Source organism: Moschus berezovskii, chromosome 13, assembly GCF_049115385.1.
Source record: "Moschus berezovskii isolate FMDL1 chromosome 13, NW_MosBer_1.0, whole genome shotgun sequence".
Lineage (NCBI taxonomy): Eukaryota > Metazoa > Chordata > Mammalia > Artiodactyla > Moschidae > Moschus > Moschus berezovskii.
The window spans coordinates 14,147,270-14,168,257 of NC_142472.1; the positions used below are offsets into that span (position 1 = coordinate 14,147,270).

The following is a 20,988-nucleotide window of genomic DNA, read 5'->3' on the forward strand; positions in this document are numbered from 1 at the left end:
ATAGCAAGGAGAGATAAGAAAGCCTTCCTCAGCGATCAATGCAAAGAAATAGAGGAAAACAATAGAATGGGAAAGACGAGAGATCGCTTCAATAAAATTAGAGATACCAAGGGAACATTTCATTAAAAGATGAGCTCAATAAAGGACAGAAATGGGAGGGAACTAACAGAAGCAGAAGATACTAAGAAGAGGTGGCAAGAATACACAGAAGAACTGTACAAAAAAGATCTTCATGACCAAGATAATCACGATGGTGTGATCACTCACCTAGAGCCAGACATCCTGGAATGTGAAGTCAAGTGGGCCTTAGGAAGCTACGAACAAAGCTACTGGCGGTGATGGAGTTCCAGTTGAGCTATTTCAAATCCAGAAAGATGATGCTGTGAAAGTGCTGCACTCAATATGCCAGCAAATTTAGAAAACTCAGCAGTGGCCACAGGTCTGGAAAAGGTCAGTTTTCATTCCAATCCCAAAGAAAGGCAATGCCAAAGAATGCTCAAACTACTGCACAATTGCACTCATCTCACACGCTAGTAAAGTCATGCTCAAAATTCTCCAAGCCAGGCTTCAGCAATACGTGAACTGTGAACTTCCACATGTACAAGCTGGTTTTAGAAAAGGCAGAGGAACTAGAGATCAAATTGCCAACATGCACTGGATCATCGAAAAAGCAAGAGAGTTCCAGAAAAACATCTATTTCTGCTTTATTGACTGTGCCAAAGCCTTTGACTGTGTGGATCGCAATAAACTGTGGAAAATTCTGAAAGAGATGGGAATACCAGACCACCTGAACTGCCTCTTGAGAAACCTGTATGCAGGTCAGGAAGCAACAGTTAGAACTGGACATGGAACAACAGACTGGTTCCAAATAGGAAAAGGAGTACTTCAAGGCTGTATATTGTCACCCTGCTTATTTAACTTCTATGCAGAGTACATCATGACGAACGCTGGGCTGGAAGAAGCACAAGCTGGAATCAAGATTGCTGGGAGAAATATCAATAACCTCAGATATGCAGGTGACACCACACTTATGGCAGAAAATGAAGGGGAACTAAAGAATGGCAGCCCACTCCAGTATTCTTGCCTGGAAAATCCCATGGACCACGGAGCCTGGTAGGCTACTGTCCATGGGGTGGCAAAGAGTCGGACACGACTGAGCAACTTCACTTTCACAAAGAACCTCTTGATGAAAGTGAAAGAGGAGAGTGAAAAAGTTGGCTTAAAGCTCAACATTCAGAAAGCTAAGATCATGGCATCTGGTCCCATTACTTCATGGCACGTAGATGGGGAAACAGTGTCAGACTTTATTTTCTGGGCTCCAAAATCACTGCAGATGGTGATTGCACCATGACATTAAAAGACGCTTACTCCTTGGAAGGAAAGTTATGACCAACCTAGACAACATATTAAAAAGCAGAGACATTACTTTGCCAACCAAGGTCTGTCTGGTGCAGGCTATGGTTTTTCCAGTGGTCATGTATGGATGTGAGAGTTGAACTATAAAGAAAGCTGAGCACTGAAGAATTAATGCTTTTGAACTGTGGTGTTGGAGAAGACCCTTGAGAGTCCCGTGGACTGCAGGGAGATCCAGCCAGTCCATCCTAAAGCAGATCAGGCCTGGGTGTTCATTGGAAGGACTGATGTTGAAGCTAAAACTCCAGTACTTTGGCCACCTAATGCGAAGAGCTGACTCATTGGAAAAGACCCTGATGCTGGGAAAGATTGAGGGCAGGAGGAGAAGGGGACAACAGAGAATAAGATGGTTGGATGGTATCACCGACTCAATGGACATGGTTTTGGGTGAACTTTGGGAGTTGGTGATGGACAGGGAGGCCTGGCGTTCTGTGGTTCATGGGGTCACAAAGAGTCATACACGACTGAATGACTGAACTGAACAAAAGAAAAGTACCTTCAAGTCTGAAGTTGATTTCTGTCATGTCACCTTCCAAGTGTAAGCCGTGTGGAGTTGCCAGGGAAGTTCTACAGTGTGAGAGACTCGGGCACCTTCCATAGTGTTCAGCTGTCCTCATGAAGCAGCTTCTCTGTGGCAGTAAGATCACAACATCATCTCTGTATCACTGCAGCAGGCAGGGGAGAACAAAGGCACAACCCCAACCCCAAATATATTCTGTCCAGTCACATCCCATTGACCAGACTGTAGCCAGCCAGCCAGCTGCAGCTAGTCACAAGGCGCGGGGGCAGACACTATATGTAAACCTGAAGATTCCTTCACTGGGAAGTAGTGTGTTAATTGCTCAGCTGTGTCTGATTCTTTGTGACCCCTTGATCTGTAGCCCACCAGGCTCCTCTGTCCATGGGATTTTCCAGGCAAGAATACTGGAGTGGGTTGCCATTCCCTTCTCCAGGGGATCTTCCCTACCCAGGGATCGAACCCTGGTTTCAGCATTGCAGGCAGATTCTTTTACTGCTGAGCCCCCAGGGAAGCCTACAGATTCCATCCCTGGGAAGCAGAGAATAAAAATTAGAATACAGATAGCTGACACTGAAAGAACATTCTGTGACTTTTCTTGTACTGATAATCTTAAAAGATTCAAACTGTGATGCAGCTTTCAGTTCTTAAATTTGAGTAAGCTACTCATGTTGGAAGGCATATTTTTTCTAGTGATGGTCAAAATATTTGGATACTCCTATTTGAAATTACTCAGTGCTTTTTTAAAAGACACATCAAAAAATATTCTCAGAAGTGGAAACTATTCTATGACAGTTTACTTCTGGAAACAAGCAAAAATAATTAGGTATCAAGTCTGGGAAAAGAAGTAAATGATCAAGCTGGGTCATACTGATGTATATATACATCATACATACTGATGTATCATGCTGATACATTCTATCAAAATTTCAAAATGCTGTTTCTCTCAGAAGTTGGTGTGCCCTACCAAATCATACTGGGAAAGTGGGTAATAGGTATCTCTTATAAATGCTTTTCTTAATGTGTACAAATAATTTTGGATCCCCTTTGCCGTTATACCTAGTCAATGTATAACTGGGGCAAAGTTAGTTCTGTAGTTGGTTTACTTGCCTTATTCTTTCAGCATTTCTGTACCTTCAGACTTTAACTTCTTTTGGCACAATATTATTCTGTAGAAATCAGTAATCTTACTGATAAGGGATGGAGGTAGTATGATGCCTTTTAGTATATAAATTCCCTATTCCTATGGAGACTCATTATTCAGAAAAAAAATTGTTTACCTCTGAAGCTTTTATGTAAACATAGAATTTAGGAGTAAGAAATATGGATTATACAGAAATACAAGATATGGAATTATATTCCAGTTTACATCATTGGTAATAGTAGCATACTTCATTTCAGAGCAGCTCAGAACTTCATATAACTTATTTCATTCTATACAGAAATTTTATGCTATAATTTTGTGCTATAAAGCATAAATTAATTTACTAGAAGAAATGGATAGTGTCTCATTTAACACTTGGGAGAAACAATGTCTCAGCACCCTCCATTGTAGCTAATAAGAAGAGTGATAGAATGGGAATTAAAATTCATAGCTCTTAAATACTTAGTATATTGTAATTCCTTCTCAAACATGTATCCTTTCTGTTCCACATATCTGTTTTATTCTCCTTTTACATCTGTCCTTTGTTGTCTAATATTTTCAAATCTTCCCTGACTTGTTGCCTATATAGATGTAAGGACTATCAGAATTAAAAATTTTCCTACTTTAATGCTCTAGGAAAATGAAAAGAGACTATTTTATCTGGATGTAGCCAAGACCTTCCTGTATCTTTTACAACATAGATGAAATTCCATAAGGATCAGGGCACCCTTGCCATACAGTTGTGAGGTCACTACTTTGTATTTACACATTGAGGTTCTCAGATGTGCAGACGACACCACCCTTATGGCAGAAAGTGAAGAGGAACTAAAAAGCCTCTTGATGAAAGTGAAGGAGGAGAGTGAACAAGTTGGCTTGAAGCTCAACATTCAGAAAACTAAGATCATGGCATCTGGTCCCATCACTTTATGGCAAATAGATGGGGAAACAGTGGAAACAGTATCAGACTTTATTTTTTGGTACTCCAAAATCACTGCAGATGGTGATTGCAGCCATGACATTAAAAGACACTTACTCCTTGGAAGGAAAGTTATGACCACCTAGATTGTATATTAAAAAGCAGAGACATTACTTTGCCAACAAAGGTCCGTCTAGTCAAGGCTATGATTTTTCCCGTGGTCATGTATGGATGTGAGAGATGGACTGTGAAGAAAGCTGAGCACCGAAGAATTGATGCTTTTGAATTGTGGTGTTGGAGAAGACTCTTGAGAGTCCCTTGTACTGCAAGGAGTTCCAACCAGTCCATCCTAAAGGAGATCAATCCTGGGTGTTCACTGGAAGGACTGATGCTGAAGATGAAACTCCAATACTTTGGCCACCTGATGTGAAGAGTTAACTCATTGGAAAAGACCCTAATGCTGGGAAGGATTGGGGGCAGGAGGAGAAGGGGACGACAGAGGATGAGATGGCTGGATGGCATCACCAACTCGATGGACATGGGTTTGGGTGGACTCCGGAAGTTGGTGATGGACAGGGAGGCCTGGCGTGTGCGGTTCATGGAGTCACAGAGTTGGACACGACTGAGCGACTGAACTGAACTGATTGAGGTTCTGATAATTATTTTACTTGTTCTTCAGTAGTGAAGAAATTTAAATGCCATGAAAGGAAGTCACACTAGGCAAAAGGTAGGCAGCATAAGCTTTGGGCAATGATATCAACTGTGTGGATTCAAATCTGACCTCTGCCGTGACTCACTGTGTGATCATGGGCAAATTGCTACATCTGTCTGTGCCTCAGCTATAAAGGTAGCTACCTCAGAAGGATGTTGTGAGAATCAGACGAGTTAACAGATGTCAAGTATTAATATAGTTCCTGGTGCATAGTAAATAGTAAGTATTACCTATTAATATTAATTTCAGATATGGGAATTTTTTTCTAATAGGTCCTTGGCAAGATTATCAACATGAAGTTAAAGTTGTTCATGAACTGCAGGAGTAAACTTTCAGAAGCCCCTTTGAAGAGGTTGGTCTACATGAACAAATTTCATTTTGAAAAACTTTCATATGCCACAAGGAAAAAAAATTAATTACTGCACCTGTTTTTTTCTTCACAAAATGCTTAGTTGAAATAGATCAGAGATAGTTTATTAACCTTAATTGATGTAAAATTAAGGTAACCTAACCAGTAAAATTCACCCAATACAATTGCAGAATTTACATGGATTATGTTCATCTATGGGTATTTTTAAAAATTTGATTTAGAAGTATCTATTTAGAAATATACAGTGGGTTGCAGCAGCATGGATGTACTTTGAGATTATCATACTAAGTGAAGTAAGTTGAAAGACCATATGATATCACTTATATGTGGAATCTAAAATATGACACAAATGAAGGTACTTTACTAAGATTTTTTGTCCTTGTAATTCATCCATTTTTCATACTTCTTATTTTTCTTTTGCATTTCAGATTTTACTATGTGTTTCTAAATCTCATTTTAGCCACTAATTGAGAGGTCTTTCCATGAGTACAGAGTTTTTACTCACACAAGTAGGAATCCTCTCCACAGTCTCTGTAGAACTTTGGGATATATGATAAAGAGTGAGAATATTGAACATAATCTAGCACAATTTGTTTGAAGGGAAAGAACTTGACTTCTCTAAAGTGAAATAATACCTAATATACCAGATAGATGCTGCAAGTGGTTAATAACGGTGCACAAGACAAAAAGTGTTGAACTCGTTTTAACCTATGAGTTCAACAGAGTCTTTTATACTTAGTAGCATATATTAAGGAAACTAGTTGACACATTAATTCTGTCGACCTAAAACAAATAGATTGCTGGATATTTCTCCAGAAAAGATGGGTTTATTTAGGATCAGCAGAGAATTGCAATTCATGGTCAGCAACCACTGAGTGCCACGTACAAGTCTCCGCACAAGGCAGGGGAAGGAGAACTCTTAAAGAGGAAAGGAAGTTGGGGTAGGGGGGTCTGTAGTAAACAATGAGCCCATGGCTTCTCATGTCTGAGTCCTTGCCAGGGAGGAAGAGAAGTCTTTCTTCTTTCTGTTGGGCTATGTTATCATCAGAGGCTGTGAGTACTCCCCAGTGTAGTCTCCTGATTGAGATTTCTGTTTATTAACTTTTTTTTTTTCCACAATTCATAGACCTTAACTTATACGGTCTCATTCTTCTCAGAGATGACAGAGGTTATGGGCAGGAATTCTCTCAGTTCCTTCTGTCTCCTGTACCTTTCCAGGCTTCTTGTGTGGTACGGGAAGAGTTGTCATCTTTCCTCTTGGTTAAGGTGATCCTGTGTTTTGCCATTTATTTCTGGATCCTTGCTTTGATCACATAGTTCCTTGTTCCATGTCTCTTACCTCTCTGCTAGCCCTTTTCGTTCAGTCTCAGAAGTTATTCAGTTTTTAAAAAGAAAATAAACTGCTCCCTTAGCTTCCTCTCCTCTGGAGCCCTGCCTCTTCCTTCTCGTCCCCATTCTTGGTCATGTCAGAGGTTCTCTTAAGTGTGGCCAACCCCCTTCTTCATCACTCATTCACTTGTACCTCCCACTATCCTCTTTGCCACTGAATTGTTTTTACTAATTCACAAATTGCTTTTTGCAAAATCCATAGGATACTTCTTAATGACATTTCTGCTGCCTTTGATAGTACCCGGTACTTGGTTTGGACGGTGTTCTCTTCACCGTCTCCTCTTACTCTCTCTTTTTTGACTCTGCCTCTGGGGATTCACACCCTACCTAGATTCTCCTTGAGTGCAGGTTGTATGTGATGATTTGCTTCTAATGAACAGGATATGGCAAAAGTGAGGGAATGTCTCTTCTGCAGTTAGGTTATAAGAGGCTGTGACTTCTGTCTTGCTGGCCTTCTCTCTCTCCTGCTCTTGTGTGCTTCGCTAAGCTTGCTGGAAATGCTCTTGTTTTAAGGACTGAATGCGATCTCCAGCCTAGGACTAGTGAGGAGCTGCAGGAGCGTGGGGGTGGGTTCCTCCCCCATGGAGTCTTGAGATAACACAGCTCAGCTGACACCCTGATTGTAGTCCCAAAATAGTGAAAGTCACTGTTCTTAGTAATGCACCTATTTCTTACTATGTAAGACACTGGAAGGTAAGGTTAAAATACACTAATAATTGCTGATACTTCTGAAAGTTATGTTAATAAGCAGCTGCTTTGAATTAACTCCTGTTTGTTTTTAATTGCACTTTTTAAATTAGTACCAGAACTTTAGCTTAAATTTTACTTGCTTTCTGCTTATCATTTCTCTTAATATTATTAATAGTGCTAAGAGCTAATAAAATCACTAAAAATAGACTGTGGTCACATTTGAAGAAGGATCAGTGAGTGAATTCAGATCATAAATTCCTGGAACCTGCATAAGTCAGTGTATCTTAAAGGGATTCATGTTCGTTAAGAAATAATTAACAAGGGTATATACTGTACACAGTCTTACAATAGATAATAATGATTGTCTACCACTTACATAAGCATTAACTTCAGTATAGTGTGTTTTTAGTCTTTTTAAGATTTTTTGATCATGTTTTTAAGCCATTTGCAATTTTAAAATATTTTAGAAGAAATCTCAGTTTTGATTGCAGTATATATTTTATCTGTTTTCTGCCAACAGCTTTTACCGTTTTGTCCTGGAACCGGAACTGATGGTAGCTAGTGATATTACTACACCAGTGGCAAAATTCTTGGATATCCCCGAATCACCCCTTCTAACCCTCAATATGATCACTCCTGAAGGCTGGTTGGTTGAAATAGTACACAGCAACTGTGACCTTGATAATATTCATTTAAAAGATGTAAGTTATAAAGTTATATAAAGAAAGACAAAATGCTGTAGGGATTATGGACACAGGTTAATGAAGTATATGAAGTTCATCACTAGAGTAGTAATAATTCAACAACTGGTTAAGAACCCAGCTAAAGTTGTTGAAATGAGTACTGTTTTCAAGAAACTACTTATTTTTTGTTCTTAAAAACAGTAAAATTATGAGTACTGGACTCAACAAGCACCCATCTGTGCTCACATCTCTTTTATGATTTTGGTGTGTATATCATGATAGTAGAGTAGAGCTGGTATTACAGGAATGGAAGAAAATTAATCATAAGCTTTAGTGTTCAAGAAATTCACTCAACTGTTAGGTTCACTCAGCTAAAAGGAAGACTTGAGACTGCCCCTGAAAAATGCTTTGGCTAATAATAATCACGTGTATTTATTACAGAATTCACATTATGAGAATTACTAACCCCAAAACAATGACATATGTCCTCCTAGATTGAGAAAGCTGTCACAGCAGAATATGAACTAGAATATCTACTACTTGAAGGACATTGCTTTGACTTAACGACAGACCAACCTCCTCGAGGTCTGCAGTTTACGCTGGGCACAAAAAATAAACCTGTTGTGGTAGATACAATAGTGATGGCCAATCTCGTAAGTACACACATACTCAATTAGAAGTTTTGGTGAAATCATCTAAGTTTTCCTAATGATAAGATGAAATAATTTTTATCCTGCTGTTGTTGTATAGTCCCCAGGGAAAAAAAGTCCTTCAATATGGTAATTAAAACAAAAATGAAGGGGGTCATACATTCAGAATATGCTTGTATAGGTTATTACAAAATCTCCTTTCTTGGAATTCATTTATGGAAATTATTCCACAGTTAATTTAATACTGTTGGAGTATTCATGAATAGTGTTTCTTGAATAGTTGGATGTTGTTTTCATTCATGTAACTGATCATAGTTTCTCATCTTAAAAGGGATATTTTCAATTAAAAGCAAACCCAGGTGCTTGGATACTGAAATTACGCCAAGGAAGATCTGAAGATATTTATCAAATAGTTGGGTGAGTTATATAAACAACTTTAAAATTTTTATATATAAAAAAGTTTTTAGTGTGACATAACAAAGATCATCAAACCGGCTAAAGCATTCACAAATACCATTATTATAAAACAAAAACTACTTATAAAACTGTAACATTTATTCTTATTGTTTTATTTCAAAAATACAAAAGATACACCTAATGTATACATCTTGTTCTTTACTCCATCTCCTTTACTTATTATTTTCTATAGAATTTTCCATGTTAACACTGTAAACATATTTATTGTTTATATATTTATAAATTTATAATATATATTTATACATATATAATATGTATATCTTATATAGAAAAGCCATTATCTATAAATTATGTTCAGTTTTTCATTTTTATAGATAAGAATTGGTATCTCAGTAAATTTCCTACTCATCAATGAGCCTAGTACAAAGCATATATGATCATATTTTTTCTATAAGGAGCCAATAGTGAATATTTACTGTTTGAGGGCACATATGATTTTTGCAAATATTGTTTTTTTTCAGCAACCATTTTAAAATGTAAAAACCATTTTTAGTGCAGGGTCCATAGAAAACTCGCCCATCAACTTGATTTTGCTTACCAGCCATAGTTTGCCAACACCTGTTGTTGTTGTTCAGTCACTAAGTCGCGTTCAACTCTTTGCAGCCTCGTGGACTGCAGCACGCCAAGTTCCTCTGTCCTCCACTATCTCCCGGAATTTCCTCAAATTCATGTCCTTGAATTAGTGATGCGATCTCACCCTTTGCTGTCCCCTTCTCCTTTTGCCTTTACTCTTCCCCAACATCAGGGTTTTTTCTAATGAGTCGGCTCTTTGCATCAGGTGGCCAAAGTATAGGAGTTTCAGCTCCAGTGTCGGTCCTTGCACTGAATATTCAGGGTTGATTTCCTTTAGGATTGACTGGTTTGAGCTTGCTGTTCAAGGGACTCTCAAGAGTCTTCTCCAACACCACAGTTCAGAAGCATCAGTTCTTCAGCGCTCAGCTTTCTTTACGGTCCAACTCTCACATCTGTACATGACTGCTGGAAAAACTGTAGCTTTGACTATACAGATCTTTGTTGGAAAAGAGATGTCTCTGCTTTTTAATTCACTGTCTAGGTTTGTTACAGCTTTCCTTCCAAGGAGCAAGCATCTTTTAATTTCATGGCTGCAGTCACCATCTGCAGTGATTTTGAAGCCCAGGAAAACAAAACCGGCCAGTTTCCACTTTTTCTCCTTTTGTTTGCCATGAAGTGATCGGACTGTCTCGGGTGACCCTCTTGGGCATGGCTCATAGCTTCATTGAGTTATGCAAGCCCCTTCCCCATGAAAGGGTTTCCAACACCTAGTAAACTTTTTTATACCTCTTAATATCTGTAGGAGGAGGTTTAGTTGCTAAGTCGTGTCCGACTCTTGAGACCCCATGGACTGTAGCCCACCAGGCTCCTCTGTCCATGGGATTCTCCAGGCAAGAATACTGGAGTGGGTTGCCATTTCCTTCTCCAGGCTTAATATCTTTAATTTTTCATTTATTTCAGCAAGTATTCATTGAGCACCTGTTATTATAATAGGCAGTGTGCTCAATAAGGATAATATAGGGGGAGGGGTTACTGTGCCTTTTTTCCATTGTTTTTCCCCTTTTCCTCATAGTGCCTAGAACATGGTGTCATTCAGCAAACATGTTAATAATTTAAGTGCACAAAGCTGAGAATGCTCAATTCTTTTTTAGTGATTTTATTTTTTATTGAATGAAAAGGTTCTTTAAATTTTGGAGTGCTTTACAATTTTCAGAAGTTTCACACACATAATTTCATGTAATTCCATAATAACACTTTTTTCCCTGTTCCTCTAGGGCACTGCCCTCCTTTCTTCTCCCCACTGGTAACCACTGCTTTGTTCTCTATATCAGTCAGTCTGCTTCTTTTTTGTTTCATTCCCTAGTTTGCTGTATTTTTTAGATGTCACAAATAAGTGATATCATTCAGTATATGTCTTTCTCTGTCTGCCTTATCTCACTTAACATAATGCCCTCCAATTCCATTTATGTTGCTGCAAATGCAAATTTTCATTCTTTTTTAATGATTAAATGGCTGTACACACACACCCCACCCCTACCCCCATGGCTTCTTTATCCATTCATCTGTTGAGGGCTATTTAGGTTGTTTCCATATCTTGGCAATTATAAGTAATATTGCTATGAGCAATGGGGTGAACATCTATCTTTTCAAGTTAGTGTTTTTGTTTCTTTTGGGTATATACCCAGGACTGAAATTGCTGGGTCATATGTTAGTTCTGTTTTTAGTTTTTTGAGAAATCTCCGTACTATTGTCCATAGTGACTGTACCAGTTTACAATCCCACCAACAGTGTAAGAAGGTTCCCTTTTCTCCATATCCATGCCAACATCTGTTATTTGTGTTCTTTTTTTTGTGATAGCCATTCTGACAGGAGTGAGGTGATAGCTCACTGTGGCTTTGGATATTTCTACTTCATAAGTTGGAATACTTTTTTTTTCCTAGTGATTATATTCCTGGGCAGGGCTGTGCCTCCTACTGTGGTTTAGGCACCTCATCAGAGGAACTGGGAGTAAGAGTCAAAGGCATATGATAGCATAGCCCTAGAATCCCCAGGTTTTCATTTTAGAAAAATTTTCAGGCATGTGTTATAAATCTGACTGAATGCAAAGTATCTACTAATTTGACATCTGTTGTTTTCCCTCTTTGAAAAAATTCAGTTTTATTGTAAATGTTGTTTACAGTAGCATTTTTCAGTTCATAGTGAAAATACTATAAAAATTTTTGAACAAAGTTGTCATATTTGATTGACTTGTGCAGTGTTAAAAACTGACAGTGAAATGCATAATGTATAATATAAAATAGCTTCAAGTGATGCAGATGGACATCAGAGACATACTTTCAGTTTTATAAGTTTAACAATGTGCTTCAAATCTTGGTATTTGAAAATGGCTAATAGATACTGAAAAATAGTTGTATGGTGTGCAGTTCCTTTTGTTACGCTTTATAAACAACTTAAAGTCTAAAAAGTGTTTCATATTTTAATTATCATTGCAATATATGAAAGATTACTTTTGTGATAATCTTACTATACAGTATTAAAGATAAGCTATAATCTACTTTTCTGAGTTAGGCAATATCAAATTTAGTGAGTTATTTGTGTATAATCTTATTTATATTAAGTTAAAATTGGGTAATTTTGAAAATTATAGTGTATTGCAGCATACCTTAATTGACTATACAAACAGTAAATATTACATATGCACCAATAAGATTATACTTATGATTATTTCAGAATTAATTTATTCTGTGATTTATATGATTATAATTGTATGTCTTTTCTTAAATTGGGCATAAACATTTACATGTTTTTGTGCTTCTAGGCATGAAGGAACTGACTCTCCACCAGACCTGGGAGATGTCGTTGTCGTTTTAAACAGCTTCAAAAGCAAAATACTGGAAGTACAAGTGTGTGAGGCCAAAACACTTCATAGACTTTGTTCTTAATATTAAGAATTATCTTTTTTGTTCTCAATTAATTTTTATTGTACAAATAATTTCACAGTTTTACTACCTAAAATGTCATATTGAAACTCTGGCCATGGAAGGAGGAAGAGAATTAAATCATGAAGGGAAAGCAGCACACTTAAATATAGAAGAAAAGAATTTTTTTAAGTTATGATGTATCTACTGTATTTGCAGCCAAATAATGTTATAAACTGTGCTTCACTGGTGGCTTAGCAGTAAAGAACCCTCCTGAGATGCAAGAGACGTGGATTCAATCCCTGTGTCAGGAAGATCCCCTGGAGGAGGACATGGCAACCCACTCCAGTATTCTTTTCTGTTGTATCCCACGGACAGAGGAGCCTGGCGGGCTACAGTCCATGGGGTCACAAAGAGTCAGACATGACTGAAGCGAGTGAGCACAATATTATAAATTAGGCTTTGGAGATGAGATTAGGAATGCATGTTGAAAAGCTATCCCTTTCAACAGGAAAAACAAAGTGATTTTTCTTTCTTTACAGAAACAAAAACCAGCGAAGTTTTTAATGATGGCAGCATTAATTCTTTTGGATGAACCCACCTACTTAATACTTGAAATCAGTAAAAACAAAAAATTGTTGGGTGAAATGTTTATTAACATTTTAAAAGCAATGAGGAGCTGACAGTAATGATAACAAGGAAATACAAACCCAAAATTAAACAGAAAATGAGAACCTAGTGAAATGAGCAAGCACAGAAGCTTCTTTTAACCCAAGAAAGCTGCTGTTGCCCTCAAACATTTGTCCATTCTAGTTCACTTGAACTATCACTGTGATTTGATTTGCAAGGTGTTGGGGACAGAAATTAAAACCCTGGACCCTTACAAAGTGGGTAATCTATTAGAAGACCCTCTCTGCTATAAGCTGGCTATAGCTTCAGGGGAAGGATGAACCATAGTAATGCATACCACACAGTCTTTTAGCCAGAATTTATAGCATCTAAATAATGGTGAAGGACAGGAAAACCTAACACACTGCAGCCCATGGGGTTGCAAACAGTAAGATATGACTTAGCAACAGCATGTTACTGTTTGAACAACAACAAAGCAATCAAGGGAACCCTGAACCTTGAATTTGTACTAAAATGGTCCCAGATAGATAAGGCATTTGACAGAAATATCCATATATCTCTGGAATAAGACTACTATATCCAAATACACAAAACCAGCAGAAACCGTGAGTAACAGAAAGCAGATATACAAGCGCTTCATATATTAGCATTATTGACAGAGACACTGAAACAACTGTGCCTGCAGTGTTTAAAGAAATAAAAGACAAGCTTGAAAACAATTGCAGGGAAAAAAACTATAAAAAGTGCATATCTGACTTTTTTTAAAGTAGAACTTCTAAAACTGAGCAATACAATGACAAGAGAATTCAGTTTTTGGCTTTAATAGGCCTCAAGAGATAGTGAGTTGGAAGATAGACCAAAAGAAGTATCCCATATGCTACAGAGACATGCAAAAAGAGGAATATACAACAGAGAGTATATAAAAGGCATAGAGAATAGAGTGCGAAATCTAATACAGGGTTACATTTAAACCTGGCTCTGCCACTCACTTGCTGTGTGACCTTGGACAGATTGCTTAAACTCTTTCTATCTCATTTTTCTTATCTATAATACAGAGTTAATAATGGAGTCTTCCTTATATGTCTGCCATAAGGGTAAGGTAATTAAGCTTTATAAAATACTTTTGAGTGTTTAATAGAATCCATTTAAGTGGAGCTCGAGAAGGTGATGAAAGACAGAATGAGGTACAGGTATTATTTGAAGCATATTAGTAGGCAGCCAGAGCCCTTCCCTTGTAGACTGCATAGATCTTCACCTACCAGATTCGTCAGAATTTGCCTTGCATCCTACATCATAACCTGTTCCTATCACCTCCGCTCTTTATCCTTGATCAGTGTATTCATGTTGTTTACACTCACCTTTGATACTGTTTGTCCTATATTGACCTTGGCTTCTTTTCTCAGGAGCGGAAACTTACATTCTGGCCTTGATACATTTCCTTCTAATCATTTCAAATGAAAACCCCATAAACTCAGAGCAGCCGCTTAAGTTACCAGGTCAACCCAAGCCCTTTAGGACCAGCATTCCAGCTACTATTATCCTGGCCCTACAAACAGGAAAGGAAAATATTATTTCTGCTGGGAAACTTGAGGTGTTTTAAATTTGAGGAATTTTGACCATTGAAAAATTACTTTATTAAGTTTTCTTTTTGATGAGCTGAATTTTTACACTCTCCATATTGGCTCTAATTTTACCTATTCTTGCCTGGTATAGAGCAGGTCTGACTCTTTCACCAGAGTCATCAAATCTTTGTTGAGGGTGATAGTCATGCCATGCCTGAAGCATACATTCTACAGCCTAACCATACCTAGGTCCTTCACTTGTTTTTTAATAACAGTTCTATCTGCTCACCTTCCGTGTTTCCAAATTACACAAAAGGATGGGAAAAAGGGAAGAGAAAAGATAAGCAACATAAAGGGTCAGCACATGAATTCCAGTAGCTCTCCAGTAGGAATTCCAGGAAGGAAGAACAGAAAATGGAGGAGGGAAAGTATCCCACAGATAAAGAGAGGCAAACACATTCGCAGCAAGGGGTCCACAAATTACAGTGAGTTAGAAGTGGCCCACACAAGGTCCTAGAAGCTACCAAAGAGAAGACAAGTCACTTCAATGACCTTAGAATGAATGACTCTAAGAGTCGGACATGACTGAGTGACTTCACTTTCCCTTTTCCCTTTCATGCATTGGAGAAGGAAATGGCAAACCACTCCAGTGTTCTTGCCTGAAGAATCGCAGGGACAGGGGATCCTGGTGGACTGCTGTCTATGGGATTGCACAGAGTCGGACACGATTGAAGCGACTTAGCAGCAGCAGCAACAGTAGCATCAGATGTTTTATTTTTCAAGACAACAAAACAAAGACTTCAGTGTTTTGAGGAGAATTATTTTGAACCTGGGATTCTTTAGTCAAATATTCTCTGAAGGGTGAAGATTTAGAAAAATTACCTTTCACACCTGTTTTTGAAGGTGTTTGCCATCACACAGAGAATAAAGAACAAGAAAGAGGAAAATGGGTATTTCAAGAAATGATGAAATTAATGTGAAAACCAACGCAAAGAATGCTTGAAAGAGGCAGTTCATTGTTAAGCCCCAAGAAAAATGTCTTCAGGAAGATGGGAATTCCAGACGATTAAGTAACATGAATAATAAACTGGAAAATATTAGGTATATGATAAAGAAGAAATATCTTACCACAAGAAAAATACAATAAAATTCCAAGAAAAAATACTTTTCTACTGATGTGAGAAAGCAGAATCCATGTGAACCAGGAAGAGTGTGGTGGTCATACCATTGTAACTGTGGAGGAAATGTAGTAACCTTTGAGACTCAATTGAGCGTATTTACAGTGTCACAGTATGTACTTTTTATTGATTTTTCAAGTTGTAGAATAAACAATGCAAAAGATAGTTACATTGACCAAGGTAAATGTACATTTTATCCATATTTACAATGCTAAAGTAAAGGTTTAGCTAATGTAATTTGAGACAAAAGGGAAAGGTAGAGATGCTAGTATCCGTATCATAGGATATGTGCAAGAGAAACTGTTGAATTTGTTGGAATAAAAAATATAGATTTAAGAATTACTTAAAGTTACAAAAATACTCAGTAGAAAAACTAATGATAAAGATAGTATTACTAGAACCTCCAGACAAAGAGGGGAAGGGAAGAGTGATAAACGTAAGCTACTCGTCTTTTTGTGACAAAGAACGAATGATGTCTAAACTCTGTGAATCAGATACACAGTAGATGACATCTACAGTTGATAAATCAGTAAGTACAAGTGTAAGCACATTGTTTAGCAGTGTGGAGGTTATTACAAGAGACTGAACTGATGGTTGAAACCAGATTGTGTCTATAAAGTACTAAGATCTTTTTTGGCTTCATTTACTGTAACTATTTAGGGCTTCCCTGGGGCTCAGTTGATAAAGAATCCACCTGCAATGCAGGAAACCCAGGTTCGATCCCTGGGTAGGGAAGATCTCATGGACAGAAGACCCTGGTGGACTGCTGTCCATGGAGTCACAAAGAGTCAGACATGACTTATTGACTAAACCACATCTTAGATTTACAAGGGTCACCTGCCCAAGATATTTCTATCCATGCTTAAATCTACAAATTCTAAAGTTTTTCTTTACCATGCTCTCTAGGTACGGAAAAAGCCAGATAAAATCAAGGAAGATATCCTTTCTGATAAAGGTGAAAAGAAAAGAGGAATGTGGGATTCCATTAAAAGGTAGTTACTAATGGATGTTTTAACGTATAACTATAGACCCATCAAGAGTCTACTGTGTGGAAGCCCTGTACATGGTAAACATTTAAGTTAAACACAGATCTTCTCTAGAAAGGATAAGACAAATACATAAATGTTACTGATACAGGATAGGAAACTAGAGCTATAAGACAGATGAACATAAAGGGTTATTCAAACCAGAGGAGAGAAGGAACCTCAGAAAAGACTGTGGAGGAGTGCATGGCTAAGATATATTCTAAAGGATGGACAGAGAGAGAAGGTACCTGGTTACCTGAAGTCAGAAAGATTGGATATGTTTCTCACAGAACAGGAAGTAGCCCAGCTTAGCTGAGATGTTAAATATTATGGGAAATATTTAAGTTAGGTTGGGACCTGTATTAATCAGCAAAGGAATATATCGGCTCACACATCTAAAGAGTTCAGGAGCAGAGCTGACTTTGAGCATTCAGGTGATGTGGTCCAGAAACTCTTTCTCCAACACATAGTTCTTTTATCTGTGCTGCCTTCACTTTCAGACAAATGTTTACAAGATAGAACTTGCCCAGTTTAGGCCTCTTTTTCTGTAAGTTGACTTCTTGTTTGATGAGAAGATGATGTTACTGTCCCAGTATGCTGTTGAACTGGTTCCCGTTCGAGAAAGTCTCAAACTCACTCCTTTTGAGATGAGTTCTGTGTAGACTTGTTTAGAATCTGGGCATTTTAAAGAGTATCTATTCATGAGCTTCCATTGAAACCAGAAGGTAGAGACAGAAAGGAATAAAGATATTAAACTATGGCGTAGCCACTTACTGTGCAGAAGGGATACCAAAACAAAGCGCTGCTTTGTTAGAAAAAGAGAAGATAAGTCTTGGGGGATGGTGACTCCTCCAGGTACAGAAGTGTATGTTAGAGTGCTTTCACTTTCATATCTTAGTTTTAATCCTAACTTCAAGTGATTTTTTTCTTCCCCTCCCTGAATCAACTGTATTTTTCTTAGTTGGGGGTTACAGTGAGAAAAGATTTCAAAAATACCTCTGTTGTAACAAAAGCCTCAATACATTGCATGTGGCCATGGCATGCTGCAACTCATTCTGTGCTCTTAAGATAACTTTTGTAACTCACAAAGATTCAAAAGTATTATCTCATTAACCTACAATATAATTGCATTCTGTGTTGTCCGTTTTTTAAAAATCATAAAATTTCAAGTTATATTGTCACTTTTAAATATAAATCATAATTTTTAGGGTAAATACTTATTTACAGTGTGATGCTAAAGCTGAAACTCCAGTACTTTGGCCACCTCAGGCGACGAGTTGACTCATTGGAAAAGAGTCTGATGCTAGGAGGGATTGGGGGTGGGAGGAGACAGGGACGACAAAAAATGAGATGGCTGGATGGCATCACCGACTTGATGGACATGAGTTTGATTGAACTCCAGGAGTTGGTGATGGACAGGGAGGCCTGGTGTGCTGTGATTCATGGGGTCGCAAAGAGTCGGACATGACTGAGCAACTGAACTGAACTGACTGAACCATTCATTTTGAAAAGCATTCCTGTTTTTTTTATCTGTTATCAAATTCAGTACTTTATTTAGGTATGTAAAGTGTGCAGATGTGTATTAAGAAACTAACAATCAGGTTTTTTTTTATTCCAAGTTTCACAAGGAGGCTGCATAAACAAGAAGATAATAAGGAAAAAGATGTTCTAAACATTTTTTCAGTTGCTTCTGGCCATTTATATGAACGCTTTTTAAGGTAGGTATTTTTTTAATGTTTTGGAAAGGAATACACTTACATGGTCTGAAAATAATTTTTAAAGTTTAAAAGAATGAAATTACAGTGAAAAAATCTCCCACCTCTGTTCCCTTGATCCCCAATTCACTTTCCCACAGGAAACCAATGTTATATATTTTCATACCTGCCAAAGATATGTATAGACAGCTCAAATGTATATTTTTTAACTCTTTTACCAAAATAACAACACAGTACATACTGCTTTGCACCTTGCTTTTTTTTTTACCTAAAATTATGAGAGAAGTGTATTTTATAAACACAATGAAATTTTAAGTTTGATTTGAAATGTCAGTATTCTTTAAGGTTAGAAAATGGACATATTTTGTAGTAAGATGTGAGAGAGAAAAAATACATAGTAAATTTTCTTTTTCTGGTAAAGAAATACCTTGTTTTATGAAAAGGAGGAGGAGTCTGAGAAGAGGGAGCAATATTTATAAACTACGAAGGGCTGTTTTTTTAACTGTATATATAGAAGGATCATAGAGAATGCTCAAAAATATTTGAAGATGCGTTGACATTTTAAGATGGTACTTTAGATACATCTGTATCTTCTCCAGGCAGAGGTCTAGAATAGCAAAACACGTGGCCTATCCAGTGAATTTATGAAGACAGACAGGCTGTTCAGGCCTTCAAGGTTTATACACCTTCTATTAATGACACAGGGCTTCCCCGGTGGCTCAGTCAGTAACGAATCTGCCGGCAGAGCAGGAGGCACGGGTTCAATCCCTAGTCGGGGAAGATCCCCTAGAGGAGGACATGGCAGCCCACTCCAGTATTCTTGCCTAGGAAATCCCATGGACAGAGAAGTCTGGTGGGCTACAGTCTATAGGGTTGCAAAGAGTCGAACACGACTGAGATAATGACACAGTAACAAAGCCAAGATTAGACTTTAGTTAAACTAAATACTGTTTCAGACTTGCTTCTTTCTCTTGTCAGCTGGAACAAACAAGCAATCAATTTAGTCTATATCAGCCATATATATATATACCTATATTATATTCTTATATGTTACATACTGATGAGCAGCCATAGTATTTGAAGACACTTCACTCTATTTCTGCATAATTCATAGTGAAAAACTAGTTAATATCTTTAAATATTTAAATCTCTTAAGAGAAGTAGGATGAAACCCTATTAATGTGAATTTATTGAGTTTATTGTTTTATGCAGAATTATGATGCTTTCTGTTTTACGGAACACAAAAACACCAGTGAAGTTCTGGTTTCTTAAAAATTATCTCTCACCAACATTTAAAGTAAGTACATTAATTTTTTATATAGAGTGTTTAATATTTCGATAGTAAATTATTTATATCATTGTAACATTTACATAACATTTCTATTTTCAGAATTTGTCTTTTGAAATGTATATTTACTCAAATTATTATATATAATCAATTAAAACTTGGTATTCAGTATTTTTTATCTGGCTTAAAAATTCTGTGCAGCTTTTATTTAAAGTAGTGATTAAAAGGACAACAGGAGATGGTTTATTTTAAAGTAAACTCAAAATTAGGATTAGTGGATTTTCATGATAAAAGTTGGCAATGAAAATTATGTGCTGATTGTTAATTTTAAAAATTAGATTTTTGTCATATTTTTACAAAGAAAGGCAAGAACAGTAGTATCCAGAACATATGAAAACTGTATCACAGAAAGTAGTTTGATAGAGCTGAGGAGAGTGAAGGCTCTGGTATCACATGCAGTGCGTGGTTGCCATGGGCCTGCGGGCACTACAGTTAGTGTCTGCAGCATTTTATGTTTGGAACGTCTGTTCCCCTTTACTTAGCCTCACACATTTGCCCCATTCTTCCTATTAATCATATCCCTGGCAAGTTAGGGTCTGTTTCAACAGCAGTTAAAGGAGTTCTCTTTCTAGACCCAAACCAGTGGTGAAAGCAGAAATAAAAACGGCCAACCTTGCTTTTATTCCTTGGTAGTGCCAGGTACATTTCTGAGTACTTTACCTCCATTATTCAGTTGCTCTGCGTAAAGTGCTATTCCCAGAAAACCAAGACTCCGAAGTTATACAGCTGATTTGCACAATTGGGAGGTATCCAGGACCACCCCTAAGTTCAAGAACCCACTAGGTCTCACAGAACTCAGAAAAGCAGTTACACTCAGAGTTACATAGTTCTTTACAGCAAAAGGATGCAGATTAAAATCAGCAAAGCAGAGAGACGCATAGGACAAAATCCAGGGAAGACCAGACCAAACTTTCCTTTTCCTCTCTCAGTGGAGTTGTGTGCACAGAGCTTGTATCTCCTAGTAGAACTGTGCCTACATGGAGTGTTGCTAATTAAAGAAGCCCATTCAGACTTCGTTAACAGGGTTTTTATTGGCGGTTGTGTTTTTAATCCTTGAAGTAAATGGTCATAAATCTCAGATACTTATATCAAGAATATAATTTATCAGTTTACAACTCATGTTGTGTATGTGTTTTTT

At 37.5% G+C, this 20,988-nt stretch overlaps 1 protein-coding gene across 3 annotated transcripts in view; it reads left to right on the forward strand.

Moving 5' to 3' along the window:
• The window catches only part of UGGT2 (UDP-glucose glycoprotein glucosyltransferase 2), a 140,779-nt gene that overhangs the window by 100,872 nt on the left and 18,919 nt on the right, over positions 1–20,988 (forward strand). For all 3 annotated transcript variants that reach the window (XM_055426570.2, XM_055426572.2, XM_055426573.2), the window contains 8 exons: positions 4,975–5,054; positions 7,672–7,852; positions 8,329–8,487; positions 8,816–8,901; positions 12,293–12,377; positions 16,669–16,754; positions 18,407–18,505; positions 19,715–19,799. In XM_055426570.2, the coding sequence (XP_055282545.2) occupies positions 4,975–5,054; positions 7,672–7,852; positions 8,329–8,487; positions 8,816–8,901; positions 12,293–12,377; positions 16,669–16,754; positions 18,407–18,505; positions 19,715–19,799 (861 nt within the window). The remainder of the gene's footprint in view (positions 1–4,974; positions 5,055–7,671; positions 7,853–8,328; positions 8,488–8,815; positions 8,902–12,292; positions 12,378–16,668; positions 16,755–18,406; positions 18,506–19,714; positions 19,800–20,988) is intronic.